The sequence below is a fragment of the Monodon monoceros genome, unplaced genomic scaffold, assembly GCF_005190385.1.
Source record: "Monodon monoceros isolate NGI ecotype Baffin Bay Population unplaced genomic scaffold, NGI_Narwhal_1 Super_Scaffold_13, whole genome shotgun sequence".
Classification (NCBI taxonomy): Eukaryota; Metazoa; Chordata; class Mammalia; order Artiodactyla; family Monodontidae; genus Monodon; species Monodon monoceros.
In genome coordinates, this window is record NW_021703769.1 from 48357676 (window position 1) to 48372280 (window position 14605).

The following is a 14605-nucleotide window of genomic DNA, read 5'->3' on the forward strand; positions in this document are numbered from 1 at the left end:
TAACAGCATTGTTCTTATAGCCAAAAGGTAGAAACAACCCAAAAGTTCACCAGTAGATAAACAGATAAAGTATGGTCTATCGTACAATGGAATATGATTGGGCCACAAAAAGGAATAAAGTACTGATATACATTATAACATGGATGATTCAATTAAAAGATTATTTTTTTAAAAAACTAAAAATAATTTTTAAAAACCCACAAGGACCTGCTATATATCCCTACTGTATAGCAGTAGAGATATATATGTATCTATAGATATACATGTGTATTCTTTTTCAGATTCTATTCCATTATAGATTATTACAAGATACTGAAGGTAGTTCATATATATACCTAACTGAATCACTTTGCTGTACACCTGAAACACTGTAAATCAACCACACTTCAATTAAAAAAAAAAGATTATAAAAAAATGGATGAATCTCAAAATCATTATGTTAAGTGAGAGAAGTCAGACACCAGAGGTCACATATCGTAGGATCCCTTTTATGTGAAACATGCAGAACAGGTACATCCACAGAAAGAGAAAACACATTAGTTGTTTCTGGGGGCTGGAGGAGGGGAGAATGAGGAATAACCGGTGTCCTTTTGGGGCAACAAAAACTAGATAGTGGCAATAGTTACACAACACTGCTACCAGATGCCACCAAAATGTCTCTTTAAAATGGTTAAAATGGTAAATTTGATGTTATGTATATTTTACTTAAAAAAAAAGAAAAAAGAGGGAAACAATGAAGTTAGATTCTTCCAGCACCCCAGGGGGGCCAGTGCTGTGCCCACAGCGGTCTGAGCTCTAAGTCAACAACACGGTCACTGGAAATGAACTCTGCCCTCTCACCCCCTCCCCACCGCCCTCCCCAACCCTCCTCCCCACCCCGCCTCCCTGATCTGCTCTTCAGCCATTTATACACTCACCCTCAGTGCAAATACCACATTAAAAAGAATCATGGTGGGAGCCTCCCTCTTCGGAGATGGATCTGTTTTGGAGACCTGTGAAAGAGGCATAGTTCTAGTGAATGAGAGCCACCACCTCCCAAGAAAAGCACTTAGAGCTATTACTTCAGGCAGGGAAAGTGTTCCAGAATACAGCAGAACCAGAGAAAAGCAGAGCCCTAGGTCTCTGATAAGCGACCAGCACCTTTGCACAGGCAAGTGCTGGCTGCATGGACAGACAGTCACAGTGGAGAAAGGAGCAGGAAGGTGCTGTGACCCAAAGTGACAAGACTGTCCCAGTCACCTCGAGTGAGCTGAGGTGCCCAGCGGAGAAAAGGTGGAGAGGTGCCCAAGTGGCTGGAGTGCTCCCTGACCAGACCCTCCCTTCCCCACGCCAACCCCCGTGCCCACTTGAGTCCTCCCAGGCAGGACAAGTACTCAGGACAATGCTCCCACCCAGGAGAGACAGGGCTGCCGCTGGGGCACCCAGCCAGCCCAGGGCCCAAACACCAAGCTGCCAACAAGTGTTGCCACCAGAGGGCAGAGGAGTCCCTGGGCCATCTCAATCAGGCCTGTCACCATCCCTGTCCGTCCATGTCTCCAGGCCGGTACTGCCAAAGCTCCCCTCCGTCACCCACAGGCCATCAGTGGGGCTGAGCCTGTCTGAGCAGCATAGGTGCCACCACAGCCATCTCCTCAGCCATGGCCCCCTGCCCTGGTGCCTCCACGTCTCAGAAGCTCCTCCTGTGGGCTTAGTCATGGAGAAGATCTGAGGACCACAACCCAGACCCTCACGGGATTTCTGGATTGTGTAAGTGGAGCTAAGTCTTGTGCTGTCACATCAAAACCCTTCAGAATCTAAGTGACACGGTGTGCAAAGGACTGACTGGCAGCTTCTGGTGTGTAAATTCCCTTGGGTAACAACAGTGCATTCAGGCCCCATCAGAGAACGTATAGAGAGGGTGTGGCACAACAGTAAGAGCTAAATTAATAACAATATTGGCTATGATATCACTTAATAAGAAGAAATGCTTGTACTACTTTATATAAAGTTCAAGAATCTGACAAATGCTGCTTAACTCGTCCTCTTGGCCTCCCCGCAGAAACTGGCATATATCTACAAAGTAGAAGGCCACAGTCAGGAGAAAGGCTGGACGCAAACAGCAAAAGCTAAGGGCAGGGGCTGAGACACCAGGGCAAGGATGCCTGTGTCCTTCTCTGCCAGGCCCTCAGGGCCCAGGAGGAGGTGCAGCTAGGCAAGCACCTGACGGGATCTGCTGCACGGGGCTGCCTTCTACAGGCCCGCGTCAGCCCAGGGAGGGCGTACCTGGCCCAGCGCATGCTGCAGCAGCGTCGGGTGCCCGACAAAACGCACGTTATCGATCTTCAGTTCAAACTTCTGCCCACACATTTCAGACTTGGTTGCCAGAATTGTTGCCAGAATGACATCTGAAAACCTTAAAATTAAAAAAAGGTAGAGTGGAAAAGAGTTAACCAAGTGCCACAGCACCAGACCTGCTGCCCCAGGGGTCGGGGGTAGCTGCGCGCAGGGTGGCTCTGCCCCCACTGCTGACCTGTAAGCTTCTGACAGTCTCCCTTCTTTTTTTTGGACATTGGAGATTTTTCCTTTATTTTTTATTTATTTATTTTTTGATGTGGACCATTTTTAAAGTCTTTATTGAATTTGTTACAATATTACTTGTTTTATGTTTTTGGTTTTTTGCCCCAAGTCATGTGGTATCTTAGTTCCCCGACCAGGGATCGAACACGCACCCCCTGCATTGGAAGGCGAAGTCTTAACCACTGGACCACCAAGAAGTCCCTATTTTTTAATTTATTTTTGGCTGCATTGGGTCTTTGTTGCTGTGCGTGGGCTTTCTCTAGTTGTGGCGAGTGAGGGCCACTCCTCGTTGCAGTGTATGGGCTTCTCATTGCAGTGGCCTCTCCTGTTGCGGAGCACTGGCCCTAGGTGTGCGGCCTTCAGTAGTTGCAGCACGCGGGCTCAGCAGTTGTGGCACGTGGGCCCTAGAGCGCAAGCTCAGTAGCTGTGGTTCACGGGCTTAGCTGCTCCGCGGCATGTGGGATCTTCCCAGACCAGGGACCAAACCCACGTCCCCCGCATTGGCAGGCGGATTCTCAACGACTGCGTCACCAGGGAAGTCCCCCGACAGTCTCCCTTCTGAAGCAATCCCCAAGACTAGCGTCGCAAAGTCACCAGAACTACAAGGCGGAAGGTGCGTGCTGCCACCCTGGCCCCCGCCCGCCTGGGAAGGCAGGAGGAGCAAGGCACCTGCCTGGAGAGGAGGAAGCTGCGGGAGCCTGCGTGGCTTGTCAGGGTGGGGGCCTCCCCCACCGGCCCAGGCGTGCTGGGCTGCTCCCCTCAGCTCCCGGGACCCCCACCCCTCAGTGCTGTGCGAAGGCCGAGGGGAAGCACGAATTGCAGCGTATTGATCACTCTCCTCACAGCTCGGCTGCCGGGCCCTTCCCTTATCCTCAACACTTAAACCTTCCAGTTTTTATTAGGGAAGAAAGGTTCCAGACACACTAGATGTGCAGACCCACTGACTGACATGGACGGAGGGCTGGACAGGGCTGGACACCATGGAGGAGGAATGACTGGGTGCAGGTAAGAGCAGTTTGGATATGATCCCTGTAAAACTGCCCCTTTTCCAGGCTCTTCTGCACCTTTAGGTCTCCTTCCTGCCTGGGGGGCGGGGGGGGGGATCAGATAAGGGAGAGTCACTGCAGGGAGGAGAGGACAGTGCAGACTCTTATCTCAGAGCCCAGGCTCGGGGCCTCCACTCTGGAAACTCGGATGCACCGTGTCTAACCTGGAGCCAGAAGGCAGACAAGTCCTGTGCTCATTTCTCCACCTGGGGAAAGCATCTCCATCACGCAGGTCGGAGGACAGGTTGTGCTGAGAGGGGCCCCAGCCTCCCTGGGGCCGCATTCTGTCCTAAAGAGCCCATCAAGGACAAACACTCAGCGTTGAGTCCTGGGCTTTCCCGAGGAGCTGTGGTGAACGGGCACCACACCAGATACTTCTCTCCAGGAGGCCCTTGCTCTAGGGGGAGGGAAGCACTTCACACCAGAACCCTCGTCTTCAGAGAAGGGAAGGGTGCTGCACACTGCTGCAACTCCAAAACAGCAAACACCTCCAGGATAAACAGATCTAGGAGAGGGGCCACTAGCTCCTGGCTCCTCGCACACTGCAGGGCTCACCAACCGATGCAGGAGTGACTCAGAGCCACCTGTAGCAAGGGCCTGGCTACGCTCGACCTGCACCGAGCAAGACAAAGCCCGGGACTTCCCAAGCCTCTCCCCTCCAGAGGGCGGGGAGCCTGGGGGGGGTCACGCTGGTGTCCAGCCTTCCTCCAGGACTGACGTGGTCTTCTAGGCATCCTAAGTCGCCCTGTGGCTCCCAAACAAACCAGATGCAGAGGGTCTGTCAGAATGGGCTGCCATTCCACTTGCACAGTCTGGGCTGCGGTCAGACCTTCGGACACCGGTACCATCAAAGACATTCTGGGACACGCGGCCCCCACAGCCAGAGCCCTTGGCCTCCCCTGTGGGTGTCTCCTCCCTGGAATACTGCTCCCTGGAGTGATTAAACCAGAGATGGAAGATTCCAGTGTCTTAGACCAGAATCATTACATGCTTTCTTCAAAAGCCCCTAGTGGCTCACTCTGCCCTGGAAGCCGCATCTGAGGGCCCAGTTAGGGTAACGGAGGGCCCAGGGTGGTGGAACCTAACAAACACTGCTGCCCTAGAGCCTGACCCAGTGCCAACACTACCCGCCCTATCTGAACAAACACCTCCCTCTACTCTGCCACCCACTGACTCAGGACACACCAATAACAGATAGAAAAACAACCTCCCGCCACCCCAGAGACTTCACTTTTTACTGTGATATCCAAAAATCTCCACCAAAAACCTCTGCTCTGCCACGAAGAGCCTCAGATGGGCCTGAGCCCTGGCCCTCAGCCACCATTCCAGGAACCTAAGTTAGCCGGGCTGTGGGATGGGGACTGAGATTCAGATGCAAGAAGTGGGGGCCTAGCTCACGACTATAAACGTCCAAATCCAAAGGCCAAACAGAAAGCGCTTTCCCCGCTTGGGCCCAGAGAGGCCGGGGTCTCCAAAAGCAGCCAACCAGAAAGCCAGGTGCTGCTCAAGTTAAAAGCCACACTGCCCTAAGTGGCCACTCAGGGAGGTCCCTCTGCTGTTTGGCCACTCTGCTTGTCTGAGCAAGTCTGGCCCACAGAGAAATCCACTCACCAGAGCTTAATATTACACACTGATGACAGAAAAAAACACTTGAGTGGCTTTATACTTTATACAGCATCTGCTGACATAACATGCACAAAGACAGAGTTACGTCCATCATGACATAACTGCCATAAATAGCAAATCGAAACAAAAACAAGTGTCAATGTTTGTTTGTTTTGGCCACGCCACGTGCCTTGAGGGGTCTTAGTTCCCTGACCAGGGATTGAGCCTGGGCCCTGGCAGTGAAAGCACCAAGTCCTAACCACTGGACCGCCAGGGAATTCCCTCAATATTTGTTTGTTGTTTCCAAAATTTAGAAGAATACTTTTCCCTTGTTTTGATGGTGAAAGGTCTGGTAAATATATTGTAACACAATAAAATCGCTGCTACAAAAACTAACATTTAGAGATTAAGAAAGAAAACACATTTAGAAAGATGAATCAGCCCAGCTGGAAGACAAGTCAAGACCTTCCATTCCTGCTGAGACACTTGGGAACAGGGCTTTTTCTCTGACCTGGGCAAAAAAAGAAGGGACAGCACGGAAGAGAGCTCGACTCTGCCCCCTCCCGTTCTGGGGGCTCCCAGATGCTCTGTGCACCTCCAACACCCAGGAGGTACGCCCTGTCGGGGATGGGAGGGCCCCACTGTATCCCTGCCTCCCAGAGAAGTGTCATATAAACCCCATGGGAACATTTTTGCCTCTAATGGGCACACACAACAGCATCCAAGCCCAAGCATCACATGGAACACTCAGCCCTTGGTAGAGACCCCCACTAAGCCCCTCTGATAAATGAAGGCAAGGAGCAATGATCAAGGGTCTCTCTGGGGGGCAGCAGGTGGGTGAGACAAGCAACCTTGCTCCTGCTTGCCAACCACCCTCCCAGGGCACGGTGTCTGCCTGGAGGAGGGGGCATTTGTGTGCATGCCTAGTCCCAGAAGTCCCTGGTGCCAGCCAACCCTGTCTTGGCACTCAGGTACAGAGAACCAGCTAACTAAGTCCAGGGGGAGAAAGGGCAGGGGCTGTGGAAAGCCTGGGCACTCATGGGGCACAGGGCAGTGAGCCTGTGTGCCCGTCAGGCCTTCTCCAACACTGAGGGAAATCAGGAGTCCAGCACAACCACGGGAGAATGCGGCAGGAACTGAGACAGAAGGACGGTGGAGAAGCCTTGGCCTTACCCTGCAGCCAACCGCCCATCGCCTGGAGGACACGGCTCGCTGAGACAGGAACAGGACCATCGAGACCAAACAAGAACACAGCAACTCTAAAAATCATGAAGAGTTACGAGGTCGTGATCAACACAGTGCTACGGTCTGGCAGAAGTACCACCACTTACATTAACTACTGAGGTCAAGGCTAAGCCACTCTGCCACACAAGCAAGAACAGACACTCCCCACGTGGAAGACGTACTGCACAGTCTTTCCACCAACGCTCCAATTCTTACGTGTGAACCCAGGCCGGGCAAGAATGAGTCAGTTCCCAGAAGCAAGAGCAAGGCCAGAGGACACCAGTCAGAGCCCAGCACCACATGCACTAGCCAGACGCCTGGGCACAAGTGTTCAATCTTCTGACCAAACCGTCTCAACAAGATCAAATGAGGTCCCACAGGTAGAAGCCTCACGAAAACTGCAGAGCGATGATGAGTATCTCAGCCCCAATTCCCGAGGTCCTGTGGCCACTTGCAGAGCTTACCTCCCTAACAGGAAGACCGCACCTTTCCTAAGCTTGACCTTCAGGCTGTAGAGAAAACAGACAATATCCATTTTCTTCTCTCCCTAGTGAATTCTAGAAAAGGGTTAAAAGAATTGTGATGGTCAATTCCTGTACCCTGAAACACATCATCATGATGATTCATCTCATAAAACTAGCCCGTGCTCTAAGGCAGTGCAGCCAACAAAGCTTTCGACACGATGGAAAGACACTAAACCTGCGCCTTCCAACACAGTGGCAGCTGGTCACGTGGGGCCACTGAGCACCTGAAATGCGGTCAGTGCAACTGAGGAACTCAATTTCTTTCTTTCTTTCTTTTTTGGCCACACCGCACGGCTTGCGGGATCTTAGTTCCCCAACCAGGGATCGAACCCACACCCTCGGCAGTGAGAGCGCAGAGTCCTAACCACTGGGCTGCCAGGGAAGTCCCCGTTTCTAATTTTATTTAATTTCAGTCCACCTCATTTTAAACGGCCACCCGGGCCAGGGAGGACAGCCCTGGGCAGCGCAGCTCTGCGTCCTCCCTCCCCTGAGGCCAGCCATCACCACACGCAGAGGCAACCCATCAGGCCTATTAACGTGCCTTTGACCTGGCAAACCGACAAGCAGGAACGTTCCACCGGTTGCAGAAGAAAAAGCACCTCTGAAAATGACAATCAAGGAAAATGGAGAATGGGTGTGAGGCACCGTCACTGCGTGGCTCCGGGAAGATGTCTGGGCTGGGACAGCGCCCCCCGGGTGCCAGGGCAAGAGCAGGAGCTTGGCAGGTCTGTACAACAAAACGCAGCTGGGCCCCTGGGGGTACTGACCTGTACCTCTGAAGGTGGGGTGGGGAGTGGGATCACCAGGTGCTACAATGTGTTAAAATGACCAAATAGAGGCATTCTTCAGTTTTATGAATGTCTAAAGAGACCAGCTTGTTCTCCTTAGGGAACAAGCATGTCTGGGGTCCCGACAGACCCACAATGTCTTATTCCCTTCCCCTGGTTTCCTCTCTTCATTATGCTAAATACAGAATGAATTCCCCAGGAAACATCCTCATGGTCATTTTATTACAAGCCTCTGAAAAGTAACTGCAGCAATTAGGTGCTGCCAGTCCTCCTCACAGACTGTTCGAAGAGCTCTTTCTGAATCTTCAGCAGCCCGAGCCTCACGTCACGGAGCAGGCGGGTGGCCAGCCCTGCTCTGAACTCTCCATGACACAGGTGGGGGACAAAATGCACTCAGCGGGTGTGCAGGGGCAAAAGCTTTCTATGTGCCTCACAAACAAGAGTTTGTTCCCTGTTGCCATCTTTAAAGGACACGACATCCACAGGCCTCTAAGTCAAGCAGGATGACCCACGGGGTATCCAGCAGCACCCCCCCACCACTGGTCCCTCTTCCAGAACCCACTCCCCTCAGAGATAGTCACTGGTCATGCCAGAGGTCCCTGACACCCTTACACAAAGGGATACAAACCCCTCTTGGAAGTACACAGCACTATGGCAGGTGTGGTGCCGTGTCAGAGAACTGAGGGAAACCATACTAACGCACTGCATGGCGAGGGCCCAGCATGGGGACCTCAGCTACTTTCCCACAGACGTTACCTCACGCAGGACTGGCAATTTACAATCTTTTCTCCTTCATCTGGGCCTGAGTTACAATTCATTAAGCTTTAAAATGAACATAAGAAGGCAGAAGTGGTCATTTCTCAAGGCTGCCACCCAGAAAGCACTTCCCAGAGAGAAGAGGGGTAGCATGCACAGGAAGGAACAGGACCTGCCTTTCATCCGGGCCCTAAAAAGCAAGGGTCACGACAGCCCTGGCTCTCAGGCCACCTCACCACCTGGACAGGCTGTGCTGCACCCAAGCACCTACATTTGACCTCTGGACACGTGCTTGACGACTAGGGTCTGAGGACAGCACCGCGATCTGCCGTCCTGCACGTTCCTCTCATGGGAGATAAATGTTCTGCAGGGACACGGCTTCATCTGTTCTCCAACCTGCCCTACCAACCACACAGCCCACAACAGGACCATAAAGCCAAACTAGGCAGAAAGCCAGAGACTGGCAACACAATCCCCACCTCTGTCTGCCTGAAACTCCTGACCAAGTGGAAAAGAGAACACGGGGTTCCTCAGGGGAAAAAACATCTGGGTCAATGGGAGGACCAGGCCCGCCACGGAGTGAATGCAGAGCCCGTACCTGGAGTCACCGTCCTGGTCCTCGGCATGCTCTCTGGTGCTGTTGACAGCATATCTGCTACGAGGCTTACCTGAGTGAAGGCAAAAAGGGGAAAATAGCTAAGAAAACAGGATCCATCCACATACAGGAAGGTTGTTGAACCATTAAAAGTGATGGCTTCTGCTCTTGGATTGGAAGAACTAATATTGTTAAAATGACCATACTACTCAAAGCAATCTACAGATTTAATGCAATCTCTATCAAATTACCCATGATATTTTTCACAGAACTAGAACATATAATCCTAAAATTTATATGGAACCATAAAAGACCCAGAATTGCCAAAGCAATCCTGAGGAAAAAGAATGGAGCTGGAGGCATAACCCTCCCAGACTTCAGACAATACTACAAAGCTACAGTAATCAAAACAGCATGGTACTGGGACTTCCCTGGTGGCCCAGTGGTTAAGACTCCGTCCTTCCACTGCAGGGGGTGTGGGTTCAATCCCTGGTCGGGGAGCCAAGATCCCGCATGTCACATGGCACGGCCACAAAAAAAAAAGTTTAAAATTATAGTTTCCAAGAAGCTGTGATAACATGGGAAATGTTCTTGCTACTATGTTAAGTTAAAAAAAAAAGGGATTATATATATATGCACGCGTGCACCACACGCTCTCAGTGTATGCTGGCAACTAGGCTGGAAAAAGCACAGGTAAAAGAAAGAATTTTTAAATGTCCATACAGCAATATCCTTCATATACAAAAACAACAATATCTTACCCAAATAATAACGTTTAAAGACTTAAGGACAGGGACTTCCCTGGTGGCACAGTGGTTAAGAATCCACCTGCTAATGCTGGGGATACAGGTTTGAGCCCTGCTCAGGGAAGATCCCACATGACGTGGAGCAACTAAGCCCGTGCACCACAACTACTGACCCTGCACTCTAGAGCCCGTGAGCCACAACTACTGAGCCTGCATGCCACAACTACTGAAGCCCGCGCGCCTAGAGCCCGTGCTCTGCAACAAGAGAAGCCACTGCAATGAGAAGCCCGTGCACCGCAACGAAGAGTAGCCCCCGCTCGCCTCAACTAGAGAAAGCCCGCACGGAGCAACGAAGACCCAATGCAGCCAAAAAATAAAGGAAAAAAAAAAAAAAGAGACTTAAGGACATTTATCACAGGCAAGTTTTTCATGTACAAGAGGCCCAAGAAGAAAACAGAAATGCTAACAAGGGTGACGAGGATGAAAAGAGGACAGACTATGTTCCTGAATGAGAAGATTCAACATAAAGATCCCATTTTCCCCATTTAATCACCATGTTTAATGTGACCCCCAAAACAATAGCAATGGCTTGGGAGTGGGATCTAACACAGTCACTGCTAATGTTTACAAGGAAAGCAAGCAGAAACACCAGGATGATGCTGAAGAAGAAAGGTGATGATAAATGACTAATCCTACCTGATGGTATAACACACTACAAAGTTACAATAATTCATCTGTGTGGAACCCACACATAGATAGATTATTGGGAGAGGTAAGAAAAGTCAGAAAACAAACTCAAATAAACATGGGAATTTAGTATGCCATGAAGGCAGCAAAACTAATCAGGAGGGCAACGTGAATGAGTCCATAAAATGATGCTGGGACTAGGCAGCCACACGGAAGAGAAAATTATACTGACTCTGAGCCAACCCCTCTCTAGCCGTGTGTGGGCCGCATGTTCCCACATCTTTCTTCATCCATCACAGCGCCTGCTCCACAAGGCTCCAGGAGGCAAATGGGGGCATACACACAACTCTCAGCAAGTGCCCAGAAAACATCAGCTCCAGGAAGGAGCCTTCACCTTACACCAAAAGAAACACATTTTTAAAACAAGAAGATAAACATTCCACGGGAAAACACAAGAGACTCCTTTTGTTAATAATCTTGGAGAGCAGAAGGCTTTTCTATGTGTAACAAAACTCAGAAACCACGAAAGAACAGACTGAAAACTTGATTCCATAAAAATCAAAACTCAGAGGCACGGCTTCCCTGGTGGCGCAGTGGTTAAGAATCTGCCTGCCAATGTAGGGGACACGGGTTCGAGCCCTGGTCTGGGAAGATCCCACATGCCGCGGAGCAACTAAGCCCGTGAGGCACAACTACTGAGCCTGCGTGTCTAGAGCCTGTGCTCAGCAACAAGAGAAGCCACGACAATGAGAAGCCCGTGCACCGCGATGAAGAGTAGCCCCCACTCGCCGCAACTAGAGAAAGCCTGCGCACAGAAACGAAAACCCAACACAGCCAAAAATAAATAAATAAATAAATTTATTATTAAAAAAAAACTCACAGGCAAACTGGCTAAATATGTACAGCTTTGTCAAAAAGGTCTATTTTTATCCTAAATATATAAAAAAACTCCTTCAAATCTGTAAAGAAAAAAAATCAAGCAATCCAAGAGGAAATTAGGCAAAGGTTATGAATAGGTGGTTCACTAAAAAGGAAATCCAAACGGCTTTGAAAACAGGAAAACATGATCACTCTCAGCTGGAAGGCAAGTGCCCATTAAAACTACTATCCGATACAATTTTTCACCTATCTCATTAACAAACATAGAAAAATCTGATCTATTAAAAATATATAGCGGAGGGGCTTCCCTAGTGGCACAGTGGTTGGGAATCCGGCTGCCAGTGCAGGGGACACAGGTTCGAGCCCTGGTCTGGGAGGATCCCACATGCCATGGAGCAACTAAGCCCGTGCGTCACAACTACTGAGCCTGCGCTCTGGAGCCCACGAGCCACAACTACTGAAGCTGGCATGCCTGGAGCCCGTGCTCCGCAACAAGAGAAGCCACCGCAATGAGAGGCCAATGCACCGCAGCGAAGAGTAGCCCCTGCTTGCCACAGCTAGAGAAAAGCCCGCGTGCAGCAACAAAAGACCCAACACAGCCAAAAATAAAATAAATAAATTAAAACAAAAAAACACAGCAGATCATCCCTTGGATATGAACACCCCGTTTCTGTGAATTGATCATATATTCTGCAGAATGAAAATATATATCCATAAAGGACATTCACACTGTATTAGCAAAAGACTGGAAACAACTTAAATGCCCATCAACAGAAGACTGGATGACTAAATCACAGCAAATTCCTCCCATGATTCTGATAATTCTGAATCTATATCCAAGATGTAAAGTGAAAATGGAAACAGGGCAGAACAGTGTGAATTGTGTGCTCACTTGTGTTTAGAAAATAAAACAATGCATGTATATGCTTGTATTTACACAGAAGGTTTCGCAAAGATGCACAAGAAAATGGTAACAGCACCTGACCCTACAAGGGGATGTGGGTGGCTAGGATCGATGAAAGAACTTTCTTTTCATAATCTAAATCCATTTGTACCTTTAAAACTTTGTACCATAGTTAGAAATTTAAAAGTAATTTTTAGGGCTTCCCTGGTGGCGCAGGGGTTAAGAATCCGCCTTCCACTGCAGAGGACACGGGTTCGAGCCCTGGTCCAGGAAGATCCCACATGCCACGGAGCAACTAAGCCCTCGCGCTGCAACTACTGAGCCTGCGCTCTAGAGCCCACGAGCCACAACTACTGAGCCCACGTGCCACAGCTACTGAAGCCCGCGTGCCTAGAGACCGTACTCCACAAAAGAAGCCACCACAATGAGAAGTCCGCGCACCGCAACAAAGAGCAGGCCCCGCTCGCCGTGACTAGATAAAGTCGGTGTGCAGCAACGAAGACCCAACACAGCCAAAAATGAAATGTATTTTTTTAAAAAGTAATTTTTAAAATCACATAAATTACAAATTGAACATTCATGATAGTGAAAAACTGCAAGTAACCTACACGTCCACCCATAGGGAAAGGGCATGTTCTTACCAGGCAGCTGTGTACAACCAAAAAAGGAGGTGATCTGTTTACTAGGTTGGAAAATGCTCCAAGGCAGATGGCCCAATGGAAAAAAGAGCGACTGAGAACAATACAGCTATGCGAGAGGGGGAAAAAACCCAAAGCAATAAACTATTTTTCTATGGAAGTATATTTGGTGTCTATGTACAGGAGGAACAATTATGAACATGGTAAGTGGTGATCCCTGCAAGCGAGGGAGGAGCAGCAGAACTGGGGGGAAGAGGTCAAAGAAAACTTCCGATGTACCTGGATTTCGTACTTAATCCAAGCTGAATATATTCATACGGTGCTTTAGCTCTTTTAAAAGGCCAGAGACACCGATGAAACGTTAGCAGGAGTGGCTTTGGCATGCTAAAATTATGAGTGATTTTTTTTTTCCCTGCTTCTTTTTACTTTTCTATCCTTCCCCAACACTCTGTGATGAGAAGGCACCGCCTGTACGATAAGAAGGAAAAAGGAAACGACTTCTCCGCTAACGGCGAGGGAGGCGGCGCCAGGCCCTCCGCCCGGCGCCCACTTACTTGTCTGGGACGCCGGGTGCTCCTGGCTCCTCTGGAAGGGGTACCTGAACAGCAGCTTATTGCCCCGGCTCCCCGAGCTCACCAGAATCACGCTGATGGGGCTGGTGTTGTCCCCCATCCCGCCGGGGGCCTGGGGAGGGGTCGGGCCGGGGCCAAGGCCGGGACGGGACCTGGGGGAGGGGCCGTGGGGACCCCCAGGTGGACGGGCCGGGGACGCGGAACAGAGCGCTCTGAGGACTGGTTGGGGGCGGGGGTCGAGGGGAGCCAAGCCGACGTCTCCCGCGCGACAGTGACGCAAACCTGACTCCCCCTAACGCGGCCGGCAACGCTCGCGAGACGCGTGCAACAGCACGGGGTAAACGCGCATAAGATGCCTGCGCGCGGACCGAAGGTGTTTGCGCAGGCGCAGGCTGCTGTGTGCGCAGGCGCGAGGCCGTCTCTGGGTGCTGTGCTCGTGCGCATGCGGGGCGCGGCCCCTTTCTGGAGTGGGGAGAAGAGCCAACGGGAACGCTAGCGGGAGGGTGTGGCTGGGTTAGTCGTACGGTTCAAGGAATCTTTCTCTAAATGTTGCTTTATTCGTTATAAAAGGAACACTTGCTTTGGGCAGAAAGTTCTTTCTTAGAAACATAAAGGAATAAAATAAAAAAGTAAAAAAAAAATTACTTCAGTGGATCACGGACTTAAATGTAAGAGCTGACCCTGTAAAACTCTTAGGAGAAAACACGGGGGTTAAGTCCTCGTGACCTGGGGCTAGGCAGAGGTTTCTTAAATACGACACCAAGTGCACGAGCAACCAAAGAAGAAGTTAATTGTCCTGAGTAGAGTTGCGAAATTTTGTGCTTCAAAGGACAAGATCAACAAAGTTAAAAGAGCGCTCACGAACCGTGAGAAAATGTTTGCAAGTCATATATCTGATGAGGGAATTGTATCCAGAATATATATATTTTAAACTCTTACAACTCTACAAGAAAAAGACAAGTAGCCAACTGAGAAGTGGGCAAAAGATGTGAATAGATATTTCCCCAAGGAATATAGACAAGTAGCCTGGAAGTACGTGAAAAGATGCTCAAACATCATTCCTCGTTAGAGAAACGCAAATCAAA

At 50.0% G+C, this 14605-nt stretch overlaps 1 protein-coding gene across 10 annotated transcripts in view; it reads right to left on the minus strand.

The window, feature by feature from the left end:
- Positions 1-13807, minus strand: part of NPRL3 (NPR3 like, GATOR1 complex subunit) — a 35169-nt gene extending 21362 nt beyond the window's left edge. For 7 of the 10 annotated variants that reach the window (XR_003793037.1, XR_003793038.1, XR_003793036.1 and 4 more), the window contains exons 1-4: positions 13503-13807; positions 9098-9167; positions 2263-2392; positions 918-992 (exon numbers count right to left, since the gene is read on the minus strand). Coding sequence is in view for 5 of the 10 variants with exons in the window: in XM_029219840.1 (XP_029075673.1) it covers positions 918-992; positions 2263-2392; positions 9098-9167; positions 13503-13620 (393 nt within the window). In the remaining 5 variants the exon portion in view is untranslated. The remainder of the gene's footprint in view (positions 1-917; positions 993-2262; positions 2393-9097; positions 9168-13502) is intronic. The other 3 variants (XM_029219841.1, XM_029219838.1, XM_029219839.1) reach the window with 3 other exon arrangements.
- Positions 13808-14605: the final 798 nt, after the last annotated feature.